Consider the following 23,443-nt stretch of genomic DNA (forward strand, 5'->3'; position numbering starts at 1 on the left):
GGAGGAGGAGGAACAGGAACAGGGGGGAGGAGGAGGAGGAACAGGGGGGAGGAGGAGGAGGAACAGGGGGGAGGAGGAGGAGGTACAGGGGGGAGGAGGAGGAGGAACAGGGGGGAGGAGGAGGAGGAACAGGGGGAAGGAGGAGGAGGTACAGGGGGGGAGGAGGAGGAGGAACAGGGGGGAGGAGGAGGAGGAACAGGGGGGAAGGAGGAGGAGGTACAGGGGGAGGAGGAGGAGGAACAGGGGGGAGGAGGAGGAGGAACGGGGGGGAGGAGGAGGAGGAACGGGGGGAGGAGGAGGAGGAACAGGGGGGAGGAGGAGGAGGAACAGGGGGAGGAGGAGGAGGAACAGGGGGGAGGAGGAGGAGGAACAGGGGGGAGGAGGAGGAGGAACAGGGGGGAGGAGGAGGAGGAACAGGGGGAGGAGGAGGAGGAACAGGGGGGAGGAGGAGGAGGAACAGGGGGAGGAGGAGGAGGAACAGGGGGGAGGAGGAGGAGGAACAGGGGGGAGGAGGAGGAACAGGGGGGAGGAGGAACAGGGGGGGAGGAGGAGGAGGAACAGGGGGAGGAGGAGGAGGAACAGGGGGGAGGAGGAGGAGGAACAGGGGGGAGGAGGAGGAACAGGGGGGAGGAGGAGGAACAGGGGGGAGGAGGAGGAACAGGGGGGAGGAGGAGGAGGAGGAACAGGGGGAGGAGGAGGAGGAGGAACAGGGGGGAGGAGGAGGAGGAACAGGGGGGAGGAGGAGGAGGAGGAACAGGGGGGAGGAGGAGGAGGAACAGGGGGAGGAGGAGGAGGAACAGGGGGAGGAGGAGGAGGAGGAACAGGGGGAGGAGGAGGAGGAACAGGGGGGAGGAGGAGGAGGAACAGGGGGAGGAGGAGGAGGAACAGGGGGGAGGAGGAACAGGGGGGGAGGAGGAACAGGGGGGAGGAGGAGGAACAGGGGGAGGAGGAGGAGGAGGAACAGGGGGGAGGAGGAGGAGGAACAGGGGGGAGGAGGAGGAGGAGGAACAGGGGGGAGGAGGAGGAGGAACAGGGGGAGGAGGAGGAGGAGGAACAGGGGGGAGGAGGAGGAGGAACAGGGGGGGAGGAGGAGGAGGAACAGGGGGGAGGAGGAGGAGGAACAGGGGGGAGGAGGAGGAGGAACAGGGGGGAGGAGGAGGAGGAACAGGGGGAGGAGGAGGAGGAACAGGGGGGAGGAGGAGGAGGAACAGGGGGGAGGAGGAGGAGGAACAGGGGGGAGGAGGAGGAGGAACAGGGGGAGGAGGAGGAGGAACAGGGGGGAGGAGGAGGAACAGGGGGAGGAGGAGGAACAGGGGGGAGGAGGAACAGGGGGAGGAGGAGGAGGAGGAGGAGGAGGAGGAGGAGGAACAGGGGGAGGAGGAGGAACAGGGGGAGGAGGAGGAGGAGGGGAGGACCAGGAACAGGAGGAGGAGGAACAGGAACAACAACAACAAGACGGAACACCGTTGCCTTTTGTTTAAGAACCGGTACTCGGGAACACCCATATGTGCAATGAGCTCTGAACCATCGGAGTCGTTGCTCTCTTGTGTATATCTGTCAGCACGGGTTGTCCCCACATCCTAATATGTACTTCGGTGGCCTCAACAGACATCAAGGCCAATGTGCGGTCGCTTAAAACCTTGCCCAGATTCTGAAATACTTGTACCAAAATTTGGGGCCGCAATGCTCTGGCTTGCCTGTGAAAGAAACAAATGCACAAACATTTAAATTTCAGATTCAATATTCCATGAGCATAAACATCATTGCAGGGGCCCTCAACATTCATTTTGCCCATCATTTCAATACCAACAGAAACTTTTTAGGAGGTTAGGTTCAGGAATTTCAGCACATTTCTCATTATCTGATCAAGTTTGGCATCCACTCCCAGGTGATTTAAAAATAAAAAATGAGAAGCGTCTGGTCAAAAGGGTGGATGGTTTGTGTGCACTCCATCTCAACTACCTTCTGATCAAGTGACACTTCTGGAAACTGGCAGTGCTTACTTTGAATTTCCACACTTCCAATTTTGAGTTCCAATGCAAAATGACAGATTTTATTTCCCAAAATCAACAATTCGCAGTCGTTGTAACATTCATCTCCCACCTCTTACCTGGAATGGTGACCACCAACTGCCTTTCACATTAAACCCAAACCCCTCAAGGATTGTTGGGAAAAAAAATCACCAAAGTTGCTTTTGCTCCAAAATGCTTTTTATTCCTACAAGGATGTAAATTGGATGTCGTAATTGTTTGTTTTATGGTTAGTGATGTTTCCCAGGCGAGCCATTTCCCCAAGTCGTTTTCTTTGTTCGTATGCAGTGCACGAGGTAGCATCATTGGCTGAGGATGTGGCTGTGCTACTGATGCAATGCCTCTGTGGGTTAAGGCAGGAATTAGCTCACCTACTCTTCGTGAAGGAAACCGTGGTGGTCTTAAATATCCACCAACTAATACCAGCACAAACATTGATGAATTGCCCTGCCTGTGAAACACCAGGACGATTGTTTATGGCTGGGTTGGGGGTTCGAACCCAGGCTCGACAGCTCAGAGGGGAGTGTGCGTACCTCTCAATCACCGTCAGTGCTGAACCCAAGTAAAAAGTGTCATATGGACGTGATGCTTGGCTTTCCCTTTGCTGGCATGAATTTGTCAATGGAAAATCTCACCATGTCAATGAAGAGACAAATTATTTCCATCAAGAGAAGATAATTAGTTGTGCTCCAATTGGCTCGAGGAAAATTTCAGGCCTGGCCAGCTGGTTTATGGCCTTTCCCACAAACATTATATGGCCTATTTTATTATGGAAGAATTGGGCCAAAAACATTCCTTAGCCTATCCTACCAAAAGGTTGGAATAACTGAGACTAGTAATAGTCGTAGTAGTCGTAACTGGAAATCAAACAAAATTTATAACTCGTCATGAATGTTGGTAAATAGTGTAAATTGCTTTTTATTTATAAAGCAGCTATACAAAAAAAAAGTTAACCTTGTTCACAAATTCCATTTTATACACATCATTCCAAACCCTTCCATAAAGGTTCAATTTACAAAACAAATTTACAATAACATTATTATTACTACATGAAAAAAAAGAAAAAAAAGAAAACCCCCAAAGGAAGTCACAAAAAATCAGGTTGCACCCCAGGACAATCGATAGTTGGTCTCGATCCCCGATTAAATAGGGAAAGATCGCTCTTGAAACGGCTTTTCATTTCCTCACGTCCACCGATGCTTACGCAAACGGCGCAGTATCGTTTTCTTATCGATCACGAGTGCCATTCGGTGGATATGTGGGACGAAATCCACAGAAAGCACCGATGTCTGCTCAGAGTTCAACATTGAGCGTGTTTGCATCCACGAGGAAAAGGCCCGAAACAAAACGCTTTTGCAGCAGTAGTCGTTACTCTTCGGAGAATGAAGTTATAGCTCGGCAATAAAAAAAAAACACCAAAACAAAAAAACAACAACAATATGAATTCTTCGAGAAGTATAAATCGTAAGCACCCTTTTAAATAACCTTCAGCAGGTGCTGGGATTACACGTTGTATATTTACCAAAGACTTTGGCCTTTTGCCTTTATCAAACTTGCAAAGCGGACCCACTCGCCTGGACACGCAGACTGCTGGGACCGAAGGGTCACTGCGTGGGTAAAAGGTACGAGACTCCGAAGACAGAAAGCGATGGGAATAACTACCGGACCTACTTCCCCGCTTGCAAGGCCCAGTTCGTTATTACATCATCGACAACGATTCGAGTCGTGTACGATTGTGCATAAGGCCACATGCATCGGTACTATTTTAAATGCCGTTACTAAACGTCGGTATGTGCACGTGCGCACGCACACACACACGCAGGAGATTAAGTGGCTTGAGCAGTTTGTTTGCAAGTAACACATAAATATGGGTGAACGGGTTGTGATCCACATACAACTGATCATACAAAGCTGCAGAAAAAAAAAATCTAAGTAGATGTAAAAGCACACAGAACATCGGTTACCCAGAACAGACGCTGGAGTGTAAACAACTTGGAGCAGCCCTTAAATTGCCACAAACGAAAGGCGAATAAAATCGTCGGCATGGAAGAGATCCCAAATGCACTTTGGCTCACAGGAGAATGTGGAGGGTCCCTGCGGCAGAAGGATTGCTCGCTCTCCATCATTTTCGGATACCTTTGCGCAGCGCCGAGGAACTTGTGGAACAAAGCGTTCTTGCAGCAACCATGGACATGCTTCAATTCGCACCACAGGCCTGTGTGTCCTGGAGTCTTAAAGTATCGGATTATCGTTGCTACTTTATCTGTACCAGCCAGAATTAGTCACATTAGTGCAAAGTTAGCAAACAGAAAGCAAACTGAAATGACAAGTTTTAAGGCTAATGCAGTTGCAGTCATCTTTGTAACAGGAACAAAAATAGAGGTGATAACGGTCTTCAAAGAACCTTAAAGCCTCGCGTTTGCAATGTAACGTTTAAACCTCCAGCCTGCTTTCATTTACGCACAGTAAGTCGGGACGTTTATAAGGCAATAACCATTATGCGAAGGCATTAACAGCCATCACAATCTGCAATGGGACAACATATTTTGCTGTCAAGACAACATTGATTTTTTTTTATCAGAAAGAAAAGAGCTTTGGTAAAATTATTTTCCACCAACAGACTACATGAGTTCAAAAGAATTGCAAGTTCTTGGTGTGCATCGTGATTGCTTTGTGACTGCAGACGAAGGGGGGGGGGGGAAGGAATATATTTTTTTTAATCAAAAAAAATCGACCTGATCCTTCACCCTGCAGGGTCTCTGGAGCAACCTGGCCTTGGCACGATCTCTCGCGAGGCTTTTGACTCTGCTTGCCCAAATGAACTGTGCATAGCAATAGTCGTAACAATGGTAAAGCACTCGTGTCCGTGCTAAGCCAGGGAATGGTGCTTGCAGTAGTGGTCGCCCAGTGAAGGCTTACAAGTATGACGACCGTATGCCTTTTCTCACCGATGTCAACAGACTCATCTTTTGTCCTTATTTTCCCCTGGTGGATTGAATGTTGTACGGGAGGCGATTTGGTAGGGAGCGGGCGATGACTGGCCTCGACCTCTCCTTGTGTGGGGGCGGTACTTGGGCATGCTCGTATGTACGATGAGCTCTGAACCATCAGAGTCGGTGCTCTCTTGTGTCCATGCGCCTTTCTTCTTCCGCTTGTCTCTGATGTTTCTTTTAAAGTTGGCCCAGCGGGACTCTGTGCCAATGCAAACACCGACTCAATAGTGCAGAATCAGCTCTTCGGCACAGCACGCAGACGTTCACCACAAAAGCTTCAAGCTTGGGATGCTGCTTTGTCCCGAGCCCCACCACCGCATTTCCCCACCGCAAGCAAAATGACAAATCGAATAAGGAAGCATGCAAGGCAAAGAGATCCAGAGAGAGAGGATCACATAGAAATCCTTAATGAAAGGTGAAGATCTGGTGCACTCTTGAGAGGTGAAAATAAAATAAAACATGCAGATGCCATGAAAAGCAGATTCCATGGTGGGAAAGCACCCAATAACCAGCAACGGAGCAAAAGTCACTTTTCCGAAGATTATGTTGAAAAAAAGAAAAAAAAAAGGGGATTGACGCACATCCAGAGCAACCAGACATGCTAAGCCATTGACTGTTTACCCTGCAGGTCTTCATGGTGAACCTCTTGATCGGGAGTCCCATCCACTGTGTCACGAGACGAACTGTCGAGTGTGTCTTCATCCGACGTGTTGTCCAGAGTCACAGCACTTTGAGCTATTTCCTCCCTATTAGATGTGAAGCAAAAACCAGGTCAAGCTTAAACTTTTAACGAGGCATAACCGTGAACAGAATTGTGAAACACCATTTAGTAAAAAAAATAAAAAAATTCAACCAAATTATTATGATTATTATTATTATTTGTATACCTTGTCGAGGCTCATATGAGAGCTAACACACAACACACAGCAAGGGGGGCATGAGACAAGAGCGGCGGGAGAGGGAAGGACAAATCAGTGGGGAACAGAGACATCAGGAGATCTGTGGAAGGGAGAGGGATGGGGTGGGGAACACGGTATATAAGATGGATAATACAGGGACTTTTCAGGAAGGAAAGCAGGGAATTTGAAGGTGGGGGGCTTGGGTGGATTAACGGGGGTAGAAAAGATCGAGGATTTGGATGGGGGATGATAAAAGGTGGTGGTGAACAGCTGTTTTGAAGGCCTGGAGGGAAGAATGGGATTGAATAGAGTGAGTGAGTTTATTCCAAAGGTGGGGAAAAAAGAGGAATGAAAGAGTGAAGGTGAGCAGTGATTCGTGATTTTGGTAGTTTTACCAGAAGGGGGTTGATGGCGGACCTTGAGCGCCCTGTGGAAATGTGGTGGGGACAAATCACAGAGAGAGCAAGGGGGGAGGGCAAGGCTGGAGAGGAGACGATAGAAGACAGAAAGACCACCGACCTGCCTGTGGTGAGAGAGTGAGAGGCCCAAAGATTCAGCCTCATTGCGGGAGATGCCAATGATCCGAAATGCCTTGGTTTCCACAGCGTGAAGCCGAGAAAGGTGGGTGGCAGGAGCACCAGTCCAAAGGGGAGAGCAGTACTCCATCAGGCTGCCAACTAAAGCTTTCTAAGTGGTCAGGAGCTCAGGAGGGCCAAGGAAGGACTTTGCATGACGGAGGATTCCCAGTCGGCGACTGGCTTTGGAGGAGAGGTTTGAAATGTGGCTTTCCCAGGAAAGGTCATGGCAGATAGTGAGACCCAGAAGCTTGAAAGAAAGGACTTCTTCCAGAGGATTGTTGAGAAAGTGGATGGGGGGGTTTTCTAAACGGTCCTTTCGGAGAGACATTGTGAGAGTGTGAGATTTGTCTGGATTGAAAGACATGTTCCACGTGTTGGACCAGTTTGTGATTTTACCCAGATCTGCAGAGAGTGAATAAGCTGTTGCGTGCCGGTCTGAGGGATGACAGATGGTACGGCAGAGCGTGGAGTCATCAGCAAAGAGATATAGAGGATTTTCCAGAGTTGGAGAGATCATTGATGAAAACCAGAAAAAGAACAGGGCCCAGAACGCAACCTTGAGGAACTCCAGCCTGGACAGGAAGGGGGGATGAAAGAACTCCATTTCGGGCCACACGTTGACTGCGACAGGAGAGGAAGCGTGCTGGCCATGAGTGGAGATGGCCTTGGATACCATAGGAAGAGAGTTTGGTGAGCAGGGCAGGGTGCCAGACTGTGTCAAAAGCACGTGATATGTCTTGGGATATGGCTCTGATTTTATGTCTGGCATTGAGTACCTCCATCTATTGTTGGGAGAGCAGAAGCAGCATATCCAGGGTAGAGTGACCTGGTCCGAAACCAAATTGATGATCGGACATCAAGCCATTGGAGAAGAGGAAGGATTTAATGTCTGAAGTGATGATGGATTCCATAACCTTGCTGATGATTTGGAGAAGGCTGGTTGGTCTGTCGTTGCAGGGATCTGTTTTTGCACCTTTTTATGCATGGCAGTAATGTTTGCTGATTTCCAAGCAGATGGCAGATGACCTTGAGCAAATGAGAGGGTGAATAGAACAGAGAGAGGGCGAGCAAGAGCAGAAGAGCATGTTTTTAGGACACGTGGGCTGATGCCGTCTGGACCGGTTGCAGAATCTGAGTCGAGGTTTGACAGCAAGCTCTACACCTTGTCAGGAGAAAAGGACACAGAGTCCAGGGACAGTTGGGTGCGACTGGGTAAGGTGGGTTGAGAAAGCGATGGGTTTTGGACACAAGATTTCGATGCAAACACCGAGTTTAGGCATTCAGCCTTTTCACGTGCGGTATCAGCAGTGCGGCCATTTGAGGTAAGGGAGGGGATGGAGGGGGAACATACACCAGAAACAGATTTAAATTAGATGCCACCAGGATTTGGAGTTGGGAGAGAGGTTTGAGAGTTCAGACTTGAGATTAGAAAGATGTTGTTTTCTGGCTCTCCTGAGGGTAGATACACACTTGTTCCGAGATTTATGGAAGGAACTGAGATTACCCTCAGTTGGGTTTGCTTTCCATGAGGCAAAGGCAAGTTGTTTCAGGACAACTGCCTTGCCACAAGCTTCAGTGAACCAAGGGTGGGAGGAAGGGTAGGACAACTGAAGATGAGAGGGGATAAATCTGTGCATGAGGGAGAGCAAGTTTCTTTGAAAGAATTCCCAGGATGAGTTGATGTTGGAGAAAGTAGCGATAGGAGACCAGTCTATAAGTTTGATGGCTGCTTGGAGACCCTGCCAGTCAGCTTGAGTGAAATGCCAGACTCGACGGCGGTGAGGTGGTTCTCTGATAATCGCCAGAGAGATGTCCACTTTGACAAGGACGTGGTCTGAAGAACCGTTTGTATTGGAGGAAGAACAGATATTTTGAGGGAAATTTGTCAAAATCAGATCCAGAAGAGATGGAGTACCATTGGTTGAGATCCGGGTCTGGAAGTTGACCGATTGAGTCAGTCCCAATGAGTCGTAGAAAGCTTTTGCTGAAGTGCCATGACAGGTGAGAGAGGTACCCACACCAAGCCAACTGGCATGATGACAATTGAAGTCGCCACATATGAGGAAGAGAGAGTTTGGATGAGAAGATAGAAGTTGGTCCATGTTTTTGGAAAGTGAGGTGAAGATGGAGTCATCGCTGTTTGTTGGACGGTACAGTACACATATAAACATGAGGTGGGAGTGTAGAGGAAGCTGTAGCCAGAGGTATTCCTGGGGGTATGGAGGAGTGAGGCCAGTGCATGGAGAGTGAGGAAATTGAGTCTTTGATGAAGAGAGCAACCTCTCCACCAGGACGAGGCTCAGGTCTGTCATACCGGAGGAGGGAGTAACGAGGGAGAGATACTTGGGAGTCAGAGACATACCGAGGGAGGAAAGTTCTGTTCGGCAGATTATGTCTGGTTTGTCAGTGGCAACCTGTATGGAAAGATCTGTAAGGTTTGAGCGAAGGCCCCGGATATTTGAGGTCCACACTGTTAATGAAGAGGGAGGGGAGGAGGCTTTGGGTGCAGGGGGTGGGAGGGGAGGAGGCTTTGGGTGCAGGAGGTGGGAGGGGAGGGGGGGGGTGGGACAAGGGAGGAGGGGGAGGGTTGGACAAGGGAGGAGGGGGAGGGTTGGACAAGGGAGGAGGGGGAAGGTTGGACAAGGGAGGAGGGGGAGGGTTGGACAAGGGAGGAAGGGGGGTAAGGAAAGTTGTTGACAGTGTGGGAGATCGCAGAATAGCTTGGGGAGGGGGCCGGATGAGGAGGAGAAAAGGCTCTGTGGTGCTGGGGAAGGGGGGCAAGAGAGGGGGCATAAGGCAGTTGAGGTTTTGAGGAGGTCGAGTGATGAGATAGAGGCGAGAGGGCAGTGGAAGGAGGCAGCTTTGTGGATGAGGGGGGACAATTTTGAGAAGGGTGAGTGAGGAGAGTTGAGGGAAAAAGGTGAGGGGGGAGTTTTTGAGAGAGGTGAGAGGGAGGCTTGAAGGGAGAAGAATGTGATGGTTGTTTTGAGAGGGTGGGTGAGAGGGGTGAGTTGGCTCTGAAAATGGAGAAAAAGAATGGTTGATGGAAAGCGAACATTCATTGCAAACTGGGGTTTTTTTTAAGTTTTAGGTCAGAGATGTGATTATTGCATCCATCAGGAAATGTGTTGAAAGGCAAATTCAGAGAATCCATCCATCCAATGGGACCATACTCTGTGCAGAGCGTTGGTGATGCCTCAGCAGTCTCCTTGGCTATTGGGCACAATCCTGGACGGTTCGCCACTCCGACACAGGATACCAGCAAGCTGGCACTCATTTTTGCTGACCTCGGAAGGATGACAGGCAGTCAACCCCACCTTGTATTAATTCAACAGCCAAGTGGGATTTGAACTCGGGATCGTAGGATACCAAGGATACGTAGGATACCACCCGAACCATGAAGCCAACACCAGGCATTCTGTCACTATGCACAGCATTGAAATAATTTATGAGTGGGAGGGGAAAGGGTTAATCTTGAACAATCTGCAGGACAAAACAGCCAACCTCGGCTGATGAACAGGAAAATTCAGAGAATGGAGAGAAGAAACGCTGTAACCGTTGGATTTTTAAGGCAAGGTATGAAGGAAAGGTCGAATTGAGAGTAGTCTGTTTAAATAGTAGAACATTTTGCCAAACAAATTCCACAGGAAAACATCAACAAGAGAAATCAGATATTTTGAAGCAAATCATGGCTTGTCATGTAAGGAACAATGCACGGGCATCGTGCAAGCCGCAAAGTGAGAAAAAAATTCATTGGAGAGTAAAATGAGGAGAATAAGAGAGGGGAGTTTGTTTTTTTTTAATGGGGGGTGAATGAACCGGCTCCACACAAGGAGGAGAGGTCGAGACCAGTCATCGTCTGCTCCCAAAAAGTCCTGGACGGATTCGGACAGAATTGGGTGGAGAGCTTGGGTATGTGACAAGGATGAAATGTTTCGATTTTGGTGAAGATCCGGATCCGTATCCGAAAATTTAAGTGATAATTGATCGGGCTAAAACTACATAATCACAATATGAAAAACTTATGGATGTATTTGGACGAAACTTGGTGAATGAGTTGGTTCGGTGACGAGAACAAGCGTATGAGATTTTAGTTCAGGTCCGAATCCATATCGGGCCTATCAGTGGGATACAAAACGTAAACTAATCAGCCTGGCGGAGGTATGCACTCGACTGAGTACTGTTCCAGGTTTTTTAAAACTGATTCCTCACCATTGAGAGATCAGGCCAAAAACGATATACAGTATGACATTTCAAAAACTTGTGGACGGGTTCCGATGAAACTTGGAGGATGAGTTCGGTAGATTATCTGTTTCAATTTCGGTAGAAATTCAATTGGAATTATCTGAGCTATATAACCACGATGCATTATCCATGCACATGAGCAGTCCACGTTTTTGCTTCATGTACATTGTACGTAACCCGGGTTATTTTTTTTATTTTCGGGAGTGATTGAGGCAGTTGTCTGTTGCCGATACACCATCCAAATGAAGATCTCTCAAAATAATGTGCTGCACATTTGGAAGAAGATCGCCAGTTGGGCGGGTACTCTGCTTGTATCGATAACCAAGAAAATCCACTCATACCTTGACACTGCACGATTAATCGTGCTTTCCGATTACAGATTGCCTTCCTGGTCCAAGGGACCTATTTCCGGAGGAAAATTTCCAGTTGCCGATTCACTCACAACCGGCTAAGGAATACTTGGATCGAAATGTACCCGAACAATCAATGGCTACCGACCCATAAAAATTGACTAAAATAGAAATGGACATTGGGTCAACAAACAAAACAGGGAACGTACTTTCTCTTTTGTATGTTGTCATACTCCTTTGAAAGTTGCACCTCTTCTTCCACAAATGCCGCTTCACTTTCACTCATGCCCTGCTCTGAATTCTCCTCTGCCTCAGCTTGCTGATCTCCAACCTCCAAGGGAGACAAATCCGCGAGGCCACCGAGTACCCGCAAACCTTCCGGTACCCTCTGTCGACGGTGCTTGCCTTTTCCCTAGGACGGACAATGGGTGGGGAGGAGGGGCGAGCCAGGGAGGGAGTGGAGAACTGTAGCGGTTGTACCTGAAACTCGTTTAGATTAAATTAAAATAACTATTGGGAAGAAATGAGCAGCTAAAAGTGGAAGTATTCTTTAAAGGCAACAAACTGCAAGGAGAGATGTGGAAGGTCAGCGATTTGAGGGTGTACACAGAGGTCAGAACAGGTATTTTGAAGAAAGTGTTTCATTTTTATATTTTTGATCAGTGGTACCTTTCATAACAATATGAGGAATATTGGAAAACATTTCTCATTAAAAATCATTATTATTACCATTATTATTACTTACAATGGAGGTGCGGATGAGGGAAAGGCGTTGGCTAGCGCTGTTCTCCACACTCTTCAGTGTTGAAATGTCTTGAATGCGAGCTTTGAACTTCTTCAATTGTTCAGTGATGAGCAACTCCACACAACTGCAGTGAGGAAGAGGGCATCACATTCTGGTATCAACAGAACTGTAATCTATCAATATATGTCAAAAAAAAAAGAGACTAAACAAAATAAATGTTGAAATTCAAAGGAATCGTCATTCATAAGACGCGGAAAAAATTAATTGTGGGGTAGAGGGGAGAGGAGGTGGAGGAAGACTTTGATACGCATCATTAGCCACAAGTCAATCCTGGGGTGAGACTACGTTCAGCCGACTTGGGGGGGGGGGGGTTGGAACCAGACATCACTCACTGTGTGGTCTGTGCAATGTCCTTTACGCTCTGCAGGGGATCCATGTTGTCAGGAGAACGCAGGATGCAAGGGGCGAACACGATGGCCAGAGCATTGGGGGACATGCGGTTCGTCTCTCCGTGCTGCGTAATCCTGCACAATACATAGAACTGAATCACAGCGGCAAACGGTGCTGTCAGGCAATGATCTGCAGCTGCACAAACAGTGGCTACAGCGGAAACTAGTACCCCTCAAGGATCTGTTAACGCAATGGCCCATTTGCCTCCAAAACAAGTCACTTTGTTCACTCTAAACTTCACAAATGTAACGTCCAATCGGACTCAGGTAAAAGGAGAAAACAAAAAACACGTTAAAACTCCCACAAAATGAAGCAATGAAGCAAAAATCATGAAATGAGGCATGGATTTTGAAATTAAAAAAAATATATATTCCATTGTCCTTAATACACGAGATTTCATAGGCCAAGCACCAACAAACTATTGTGTTCTGCAATAGTTCTTTTTAAAGAAAATTGTATGCAGAATAACCATAACACACCACACCACACGTTCCCGCCTTTCACCGACAGACGAATCCTAAAGGGAACTCGGCACATGAGGGCGCAGATGGTCTTGTTAAAACAAACCAGGAGCGAATAAGTAAACAGAATTCAGCACATTAAACTAGACATTAACTTTGAGGATGTTCCACGATGTGCGCTTGCTTCACACAAGATTTACAACCGACTGCATTTGGTATTTATCGTGCCCATCCTCCCCATCCTCCCCCCCTCCCCCCAGCCTCACCGGACCAGATGAAAGATGAGCCTTTCTAAAGTGCTGTGGTTGCTCGGTGGCAGATGTTCAATGACCGAGTACAACCCTTTAACCTTGTCCTTTTTCTCGGGTAACTCTGAAAGAAACAGGAAGACGATGTCAATGCATTTGTATGGAATCCGAGTGCGATGCTAATTGGAGTTCTGGGGTTTGGAAAAGCGAGGCTGGAAGTTGACCAAACCAATTATTTATTTTTAAAATATCAACAAATAGCAAATGTATATTGGTCAAGGATGGGTGATGCGATGATGTGGGATATTTCTGTGGTTTTATTTAAACCATTCCCCCCAATCCCCACCAAGATGACCCTCAAGAGACATTTTAAAAAGTGATCAATGGCTCAAGGGTTGCTTGCACAAAACTCACATGCAGGACAACAACATTAGTCGGCGTTGGATAATTCAACACGATTATAGAATTCAAACTTGGGATCCTAGGATCATGAACCAAATATACTCAGATGGGAACACCAAACAAGCCAAACAATTTTGCACTTCTTCGAAATTACAATGTGGCCATCACACCAGACAGTCATTTTGATAAAATTAAAAGAAATCACATTATTGTATTACATGAATCTCCAAGTAGGGAATGGTGAATGGGAATTGCAGGTGGGAACCCACCGACAGTTCGCAGGAACTCATCATAGAGCTCATTGGTCAGGAGAGGAGAAGGAAGTTCCCGGAGCCACTGCTTGATTACGCTGCCGATGACATGCACTTGATAATCATCAAGGCTGACGTTACTGATGTCTGCAGGAGAACAGCCAGACGATTGATTGATTACCATAGGTACAACTTTTATCAGGTACAATGTTGCGCTTTTTAATTTCAGAGTCTGAGGTGTATTGGTGAGGAAACGAGATATATTATTAATGTTAGAATTAATGAGGAGCATTCAAAATCGTCCAAGAGACACTGATATTTATTTTTCCACACAAGTATATTCTGCAGCCCGTTATTCAAGTGGTTAAAGGCTTTCTTATTTCTCCACGAGTTATTGTAGATTAAATTCCCATGGCTTCTCACTCGCAATAATGTAGTCAGACCCCACTATTCATGGGTGATACATTCCTGGAAAATGCCATGAATAGCGAATCCGTGAATAGTGGGGCATTGTTTCAATGGAAAAAGGGGGGATAGGTTCCCGGTGGTTCACGATTCCTGAAGAAAAATATTAAAAAATCCCATGAAAAACTGTAAATACGCCCGCGAAAAACCGTGACGACGTGAAAAAACACAAGCGAATATGTGAAGCACAGGGCCGCATATGTCGAAGCAGGTCGCATTTGATAAACCACGCATACACGGGGTCTGCAAATAGCGGGGTCCGACAGTACTTCGAAGTGTGGCAAGAATGGCTAACCCTCAATGCAAGTTGAGGGAGGCCTTGGTGCTGCAGTGTACTGATATAGGCTGGTTTGAGTCAAATTTCAATACAAGTATATGTGTGTGTGTATATATATCCGGGAGGGGGGGTGTAAGGGGTAAGGAAGAGAAACAAAATAATGAAGGTGAAGGTACCAGAGTCAAGGGCACTGCGTAGCTCTTTGACCTTGGTGTTGGCCCCAGATTTGCGATAAATGCCCTCTGTATAGAGACCATGCATTTCCACATGGTTCAAAAGCTTCTCAAGAAGAAGTGGAACAGCACGATCTGAACCAACAAGTTGGCTAAGTTCCACAGCAAATTGTTTGCCACTTCCATCAACACCACCCTGCAAAGGAGTCGTTCAATTTCTTATCACACTGTCGTGAACAAAAATATGTTTATCACAATATATTCTATTTTGCTTCGACAGAGAGTACAGACTGAAATGTCATCCCTCCATCTTCCATGGTGGATAAATAAACCATTTTCTTCTCGTTTTTATTCTCTTGTACTGCCCATGCAAACCGCTCGTTCTGTACTTGAATTAGCAACGACATACTCTTAATTACAAGCTCGGTCAGTTCCCCCTTCCCATAATATTATCGATGCTAATATTTACACACACACACACACACACACACACACACACACGCACACACCCACACACACACACCCACACACACGCGCACACACACCCACACACACACACACACACACACGCACACACGCACACACACACGCACACACGCACACACGCACACGCACACACGCACACGCGCACACGCACACACGCACACACGCACACACGCACACACGCACACGCACACACACACGCACACACACACACACGCACACACGCACACACACGCACGCACGCACGCACGCACCCGCACACGCACCCGCACCTTGTGCAGAAGGAATTTAGAGTTTATGCAAAGAGCCAGGTACTATGTTTAAATTCCAATTAATTCATCACATATAAGTTAGTAGCCAATACTACAATAATAATTATGTAATAATACAATAAGTACAATATTCAACTTAAAATAACAGGCAAAAATACAATACAATAAGGCAATACTACACAGTTATGACTACTGCCATGCCTCTGGATAGACATTTCAATTATGGTTGATGGATGCCAGAATTGTCATTTTAGTGACATCGATAAGATGATTTGTGAGACTGCCAACCATCGGGTGGCGCTACACAATACACATTTACAGAGAGAATTGGGGTCTCCCCCGCCCTGAACCACCTCCTCTGTAGGTATGAAAATGTTTTCTTGCATCTCCATTTGCCAAGTAGTGTAGCAGCATAGCAAACCTGTTGTGCATTTTGTGATACAAGCACCAAATTTGGCACAAATGTACATTAATATGTTGCAAACATTTTCAGATATTGGGCCACTTGAAATTCTCTCTCTATGTCCGCCATATTGGATTTCAAAATGGCCGCCACTTGAAATCTACATTTGCTATTATCTCTGGACGTAATGCAGCTATTGACTTGATTCTGGTATCTTAATTTATGTTTTTGGGGGCAAGGAATCCAATGGTACCATTTTCAACTTAATATTATCTATCACAGTCTGTTATATAATTTTATTTGGAAATTATCTAGGCAAATATTGGATTCAACACAATACTTTGAAAAGAACGTCTTAGTTCTGTAAATGTCTTAGGTATAATACAGACATGCTACATGGTCTAGTATTTGAAGCTAGGTGTACTGGTATCTGAGGCTAGGTATATACCGCTACTGAAGATACGTGTACATAAAGTGTCATGTTAACAAGTTCAGCATTGCCACAAGTACATGTATGTTGTTGACCCATCGTCATGTGCAGTCCCCTTCACACACACAGAGGGCTGTGCACTGAAGGGCAGCCTTTTTGCACTTGCAGCGCCTCACACACCCTTTCTTGCACTTGCAAGAAACCAGCTCAATGCAGCTGTGAGCTGACTCGGTTAGCCTAGTCCAGTAAGGTGTGTACTGTCCTTCTCCAGTCCTTGACCAACCCCAGTCGGTTGGAGGAGGGAGCTCTGGTGCTGGCAGCAGTATCTGCCCCACACATGTCCACCTTGATACACTGCCCTCTTGACATGTTCCTCCAGAGCTGCCTTCATTGGAGGGATGAGCTGCACATTGTTCTTCCTTGCGAAGAGTTTCCTCCTGGCCTTGTCAATGTCTGTGCATTGTCTGGTTCGATCATACAACAGGATCACGAACCTCTCGATGATGCGCATTGCATCGTCTGGTATGTCACGAGGTGCAGAGGACAGCAGCAGCAGCGCCTCAGTGAGTTCTGGCAGTACCGTCCAGACTGCGCACGCAGTCTTCTTGCCATGTCTATGAAAACTAGACACAGTGTCGCATCCAGTTAGAGCGTGGAACATTGGCAGTGCACGAGCTTTCTCTCGTCCCAATCCAGCTGCTATTTCGTGTGCTGCTCGGTATCGGAAACTCTGGCCTGTTCCGAATGCCAGCCACAGTTTGTCTTCTGGTTGCAACTCCTGTGCCAGGGACACTGCCAGCACCACAACATCGGTGTCTACAGTCCAGATGAGTATTGCATGGTGTCCATGCTGGACTGCGTGAGATACATGCAGCAACATCCGACTGTCAGCTTCTTCATGGTTACATGGGGCAAGTGAGGTCAGATCTGGCAGTAGTGGCTTGCTGAGCACTGCCTCTCCATCAGTAATGATGAGTTGCTTGTCCTCCTGGTCAAACCATTCCATGAGAGCTGCTGAGAGGAATCTGAACAGCTCGGTCTTGTTGCTGTCCACTCGTAGGAAGTTCTGCCAGTTTCCTGGTATGGCTGCGGCAGCCACCACACGTCTCCGCACACCTTGTCCCCGCTTTGCACATGTACTACCTTTCAGTGAATCAGCAAGGTAAGTATCCCAGACCAGATCCAGGCATGACACTGTTTGCAGCTTCGTGGACATATATGGGATGAAGATCTGTTGTGCATACTCTTCAAAGGTCTTTGATGCAGCCAGCTTCAGCATCTGGACGATGGCTGCTCCATCAAGCACAATACAGGTCGTGACAGGAGTCTCTGTCTTTGCGTCGGAGACTTCTTCCAAGCATGTGAGGAGATCACTCTTGGTACCAGTGCAGAGGCTTCCACCATCAGACAATGCAGGAGGACTTGCCTGATTCTCATGATAAAAGAATTCCTCAAGGTTTCCATCCCTCGTCTGGCAGCCAATGTACAGGCGTGCGAAGAGTTCACGGTCATTCTTGATGGAGGCGAGCTGTTGCTGACCTATGCTCTGGCTTCTTGGAGTGGAAGTGCTGAACACCTTCAGCTTGTTACGAGGAATGGGTACGTCCACTGCCTTTGTTCTGTCCAACAGACACTCTCTGGTGAAAGCCTCGAACTGCTCTTGGCAAATCCTCTTGGCATTCATCACGGTCTCCACAGCAGCAGGATCTGTGATGTCCTTTGTGTCCAGTTTGACTACATACTGACTCTCCTCCTCGAATGGGTTGCCCATCTCCTCTATGATACCGACGAGAGAGCGAACATCTTTCACAAATGAGGTCTGTACACTTGGCGTCTGATCATGATGACGTGTGTCTGCTGTTTGCCGTCTCCAGTGTTGGTTCCCATCCTGGAATTCTTCGATCACCCTGGCAACTTCTGGTCCCGCAACCATCCAGCGACGTAGGGCACGAGGGTTGTCAGTGAGCCCAACTGCTCCACCGTCTCCTTTGATGCAGGCATTATTCTGCTCATGTGCCTGGTCAATCGGGATTGAAGAGAACACCCTCTGTTTTCTGAACGGTGAAGTGGCTTTCCCTGAATTTCCTGGCTACATCTGGGTGTTTGATGGTGAGTTCGGCCATGTCCTTCAGGTGCACTGGTATCCACCTAGCATAGTGGGTGTAATCCAGTGCATGGAACCAGGGGACCAGCTCTGTCAGAGCATCGAGGTACATCATAAACGATCCTTGCCTGAGAGAACGCACATACACTAGAACCAACAGTTCTAGTTCCAGCACGGTTGCCCAAGAGTGAAACTGGGGGTTGTCTTCTCCTCTCTAGCAACACCAGTCTTCAAACTCCGGAAGGTCCTCTGCATCCCTGGTTTCTCCCAGACAGTAGTGGTTGTAGGCACGGTGTTGCAGAATGTACAGTGCTGCTGCAGTCACTTGATGTGAATTTATATTTTCGACTGCCAGTATATATGAGCTTGTCTGAGTTGTTACTCGTGATTTAGTATAGTTTTTTTATTTATTTATATTTACAGAACTAAGACATTCTTTTCAAAGTATTGTGTTGAATCCAATATTTGCCTAGATAATTTCCAAATAAAATTATATAACAGACTATGATAGATAATATTAACTTGAAAATGGTACCATTGGATTCCTTGCCCCTAAAAACATACACTTTGATACCAGAATCAAGTCAATAGCTGCATTACGTCCAGAGATAATAGCAAATGTAGATTTCAAGTGGCGGCCATTTTGAAATCCAATATGGCGGACATAAAGAGAGAATTTCAAGTGGCCCAATATCTGAAAATGTTCGCAACATATTATTGTACATTTGTGCCAAATTTGGTGCTTGTATCACAAAATGCACAATTCTTTTGAATATTTGGGCTAAGCCGCCCCACTAAAGAGAATTCCAATGATATGCAATATGACGGGGTTAATTCCGGTGGGGCCAATTCCATCGATGGACAGACAGACAGATACAACTTTATATCATAATAATAATAATAATGATAATAATAATAATAATAATAATAATAATAATAAAAGGTCTACCCCTTTGTCTCCTGCTTCAATCTTTCAACACAACTGCTCTATCTATCCACACCTATCTACATCCACATCCATCCATCCATCAGTCTATCTTCCTCCAACCATACCAGATGCCCTGCCCACTTCAGGGTTGCCAGATAATCTTTACCCATCTTCGAGTCAAGCTCATTTGCACACTCTTTCCTTCATTTCATTCATTCATCCTTCTTTCCTGCACACCAATCTCTTACCCTCATTTCATTCATCATCCTTCTATCCACCCTCTTCACTCCAACAGTCCTTCTAACCCATTTCTCACAGACCTGCAGCCTCTGTTGCTGCTCTGTGAATGCCACAGTCTCCAGACCTAATAGAGGTTACACACGACTTCCTGACTTTCCTTTTCAACTTCCTGTCCTCCATCACACCCTCCACTTTCCTCCATACATTTGCACCCACTTGTATCCTCCTTAACACCTCTGCCTCAGAACTACCATCACAGCTCACCACTCCAACTATGTACACAAATCTCTTTCCCTGACTTATTTCCTTCACCTCTAACCTGATGTTCAATTTCGCTCTCTGCTGTCCAACCCACATTTTCTCAATCTTCTCCAGGCTCATCTCCAGTCCAGACTTCTCAAAAGCCTCCTGCCACTCCTCCAGCATTTCTTTCACCTCATATTTGTTCTCCGCTACTCTCGCCAGATCAACTGCATCCAGTAACCTCCTGAGAATATTGTTATGGTTGTGGGGGTAGATGGAGGAATTTCATTGGAAAGTTAGGATTGAATTGAGTTGTTTGGTCCGTGGACAAGTAGGAGACATCTCGATGTAATTAAGTAGGGAAACTGCAAGCTAAAGTGTTACGTGTCACCACACAGTGGGGGGGGGGGGGGGTGAGTGATGGTGCGGTGTTAAATAGATAGGGATTAAGGATAAGCTCCCCCAGTATGTAATTGCCCCCTGTGACTTTTCCCTATGATTTTGTATTACAAACCAGCAAAGACAGAGTTGCGCTTTTATAATAACAACTATTACAAAAGCTACTCAAACGTGCCGAGCGGATGGAGGCCTCGCCTTTCCAGGTTTCATATTCAGACGTGAAAGTTTTTTGGTGTGACGTTAGGAGAGCTCGAGAAGCGAGGAGGTGGTTGGCTTTGTGGGACGAGTTTGGAGGAGGAACGCACTAGTGCGGAGTGAGGGACGCACACGGTCGCGAGAGAACTTAGCTCAGAGATGGCCTGTAAGAACAGGGTTTTACGGCTGGCTTCCCTTCAACGCACGAAGAAGACGGCACGATTCTCGTATTTTTGCTGAGGCGAATTGGCTCGCGTACTGAGCAAGACGCTCGCCATTGACTGTTTGGCTGAGCCGTGAAATGTGTACATTTCTGAGGAGGGAAGGAGAGCGTGCCTCGTGGCCTGATCAAGGGGTCTCAGAAATTTATCTCGTCGTATGGGTGATCAATGTGACCAGACCGGGTGCAAGAGTGGAACGGTCGGCATATTCGCTCATGAAAAGAAGCTGCACGGGGTCTCTGAGCGTTGGTGTTGAATCCCGCTCACGAATTGCCTGACGAACGTTCCCGCTGCGAGAGAGAGCAGTTCGGCAGCATTTGCACGCAGGATGAAATGCCTCGATGCCAAGTTCCATAAAGACCATCTCTGGACAAGCTAAGTGCTAGAATAAAGGAAGGATTTTCTTTTGTTGAGGTCCCCCTTGTCTGCATTTAAATCTGTGTGTAGAGGTGCTTCGACTTTAGACTTTAGTTTATCTCACGATTATTATTATATCTGAATTATTGTCCTTTGTAAATAGTTGTCTATTTTCATTAAATTCCATGTTTATTTTAAGTTGCTGTGTCCATGTATTTGTCATGCGGTTCGAGTATAAACCCCCCTAAGCCTGGTGTTGGCGCAGTGGTTCGGACAGCGGCTTGGGATCCAAAAGGTCCTGAGTTCAAGCCCCGTTGGGCCACTGAATTAATACACCAGGGGGTTGACTCAGCCTGTCATCCTTCCGAGGTCGGCGAAATGAGTACCAGTATACTGGGCCGGTGTATACCCTGGTTAAAATAGGTGTACAATATCCCTGTGTCGTAAGAGGTGACCAGGGTTGCGTCAGGAAGGGCATCCGGCGTAAAACATGTGCCAAATCACTCTGCGGATCATACGGATGATCCGCTGTGGCGACCCCTAACGGGAGCAGCTGAAAGAAGAAGAAGAGTTCGAGTATAAACCCCCCTGTGCTGTGCTTGCCTGTGCCTGCGTCGCTCCGCCAATGCCATGCCCCACACCTTCCGCACGCGTTATAATCTCTGAGGATCAACGTGTCTGCCTCCTAATAAGGAAAGACAGCTCGGCTATCCGGGCTGGCGGTGTTAACCGCTCGTCACCACAATTTGGGGTCCGGGGTTTAACCTGGATTGCCAGCTCCACGATAATATCTTTCATGCTGACCAGTTCCATCATCATACATAATGAACATTAGTGGGCTGAATGTGCATAATACCTATGACATTCCAGGTCCAACCGAAATTCTTCCTTTCATTTCCTCGTACAAGCCTTGTTCTTTGCAATTACAATTTTACAAATATAACAGCACTTCATGGTTGATGCATCATCTCATGGACAGAGGGAGGGAGAGGCTGGGGATAATTCTCCTTCGTTTCCCTGCCCCATTACATCACCTCCCCCCCCACCCCCCCCAGGTCCTTTCCCATAATCTTCATTACCCCCATTAACTCTTCATAAGCCAACACTCTTACATGCAGGTTGCAGTATTTCCTTCTCTCTTCTCTCTTTTTTCCTGTTCATTCATTCCCTCACTTTTTGCTTCCAGGAGTTGCACTGCTGTCCTACTGTCAGTTCATACCCTCTGTCACCTTGCTTCCATGAGCCTCGATATTGAAGAGAAAGAAAAATATAAGAAACTACAATACTAAGGAAATTAAAATAATAGATAACTTGACCGACAAACTTCGACGTCACCAGATATGCCTCCGCCCACATTATTACATTATCCATACTTGTATCAAGTTTGATTTAAATCCCTGAACCCAGATTTAAAATATTAAATCATTCTGGCCACCAGACCATGCATCCGATCAGGTTGAAAATTAAAACATATATTTCACATGTCTACTCGATCATAACTGTGACGTTTCACATTGATCGATGAAGCGGTTCACGAGAGATTTAAAAAAGATTTTCTTTCAAATCAATATGGCTGCCAGACCATGTAACCTATTAATTATTTGTGAACAACCTGTTATCCCCAAGCCTTGGGGAACATGCAAGCAAAGTTTCCCCTCGATCTGTCAAGCCGTTTGGGAGAAGGTGGTTTTTAAAGGTTTGAGGGTAAATCCAATATGGCTGCCAAACCAGGTGACCTGTGGCATCATAAGTGGAGAACTTTCTGTTCCTCATGGATAGGTGATCAAACCTGTAGTTTTTCCTTTATCTGTTGAGCCATTGCAGAGAAGAAAATTTTTGAAGCTTTATGTTGAAAACAATATGGCTGCCAAACCACGTGACCGTCATTTTTTTTAGCCAAATACAATTTAGCCCTAGATGACCCTCAAAATTTTTCATACTGATCAGATAAAGTGTCTGACATATACTGAAAACAATATGACATCATAATTGCATGACATCAAAAAAGAAAATCACACTTTCTTCCCGTGGGGAGTAAGTACTACACATGTGCCAAGTTTCAATTTTTTCCATGGAGTGGTTTTGGAGATACAGAGGTCCAAAATGTTTTCCAACATGGCTGCCACACCACATGACCCATGATTCTCCATCTATGATGTCATAGTTATACACAAAAACATTCCACATGAGTAGTCGCATCTATGTTGAAAATTTTGTGAAATTTCATTGGTGAAAAGAAAACAAAACAAGAGGGCTGCATTCGCTTGCAGTGAATATGTATTTGGCAACGTCATGAGTGACCTATCAGAAAATGTCAGTGGCTAACCTGTATCTTTCCGTGGAGCAAAGATATGGGGCAAAATGTGTTTTTGACCAACGTCATGAACTTTGACCCCAACCGATCTCAGAAGATATAGGTCACACAACTTTGGTCAAATAAGATTTTTTGTAGGCCCTGTTATGACCTATCAGAAAATGTCAGCGGCTAACCTGTATCTTTCCGTGGGGCTAAGATATGGGGCAAAATGTGTTTTTGTTGAACTTTGACCCCTACCGTTCTCAGAAGATATAGGTCACACAACTTTGGTCAAATAAGATTTT

General features: G+C 46.6%; 1 protein-coding gene across 6 annotated transcripts in view; it reads right to left on the minus strand.

The window, feature by feature from the left end:
* Positions 1-2,920: 2,920 nt before the first annotated feature.
* The window catches only part of LOC147015135 (unconventional myosin-IXa-like), a 219,456-nt gene continuing 198,933 nt past the window's right edge, over positions 2,921-23,443 (minus strand). For all 6 annotated transcript variants that reach the window (XM_085849590.1, XM_085849589.1, XM_085849586.1 and 3 more), the window contains 8 exons: positions 14,571-14,763; positions 13,671-13,799; positions 13,018-13,123; positions 12,233-12,364; positions 11,841-11,964; positions 11,305-11,507; positions 5,645-5,769; positions 2,921-5,222 (listed from right to left, as the gene is read on the minus strand). In XM_085849590.1, coding sequence (XP_085705716.1) covers positions 4,993-5,222; positions 5,645-5,769; positions 11,305-11,507; positions 11,841-11,964; positions 12,233-12,364; positions 13,018-13,123; positions 13,671-13,799; positions 14,571-14,763 — 1,242 coding nt within the window. In that variant the 3' untranslated portion in view covers positions 2,921-4,992. The remainder of the gene's footprint in view (positions 5,223-5,644; positions 5,770-11,304; positions 11,508-11,840; positions 11,965-12,232; positions 12,365-13,017; positions 13,124-13,670; positions 13,800-14,570; positions 14,764-23,443) is intronic.

Source organism: Eptatretus burgeri, chromosome 12, assembly GCF_056783735.1.
Source record: "Eptatretus burgeri isolate ZD-2024b chromosome 12, Ebu_testis_v1, whole genome shotgun sequence".
Lineage (NCBI taxonomy): Eukaryota > Metazoa > Chordata > Myxini > Myxiniformes > Myxinidae > Eptatretus > Eptatretus burgeri.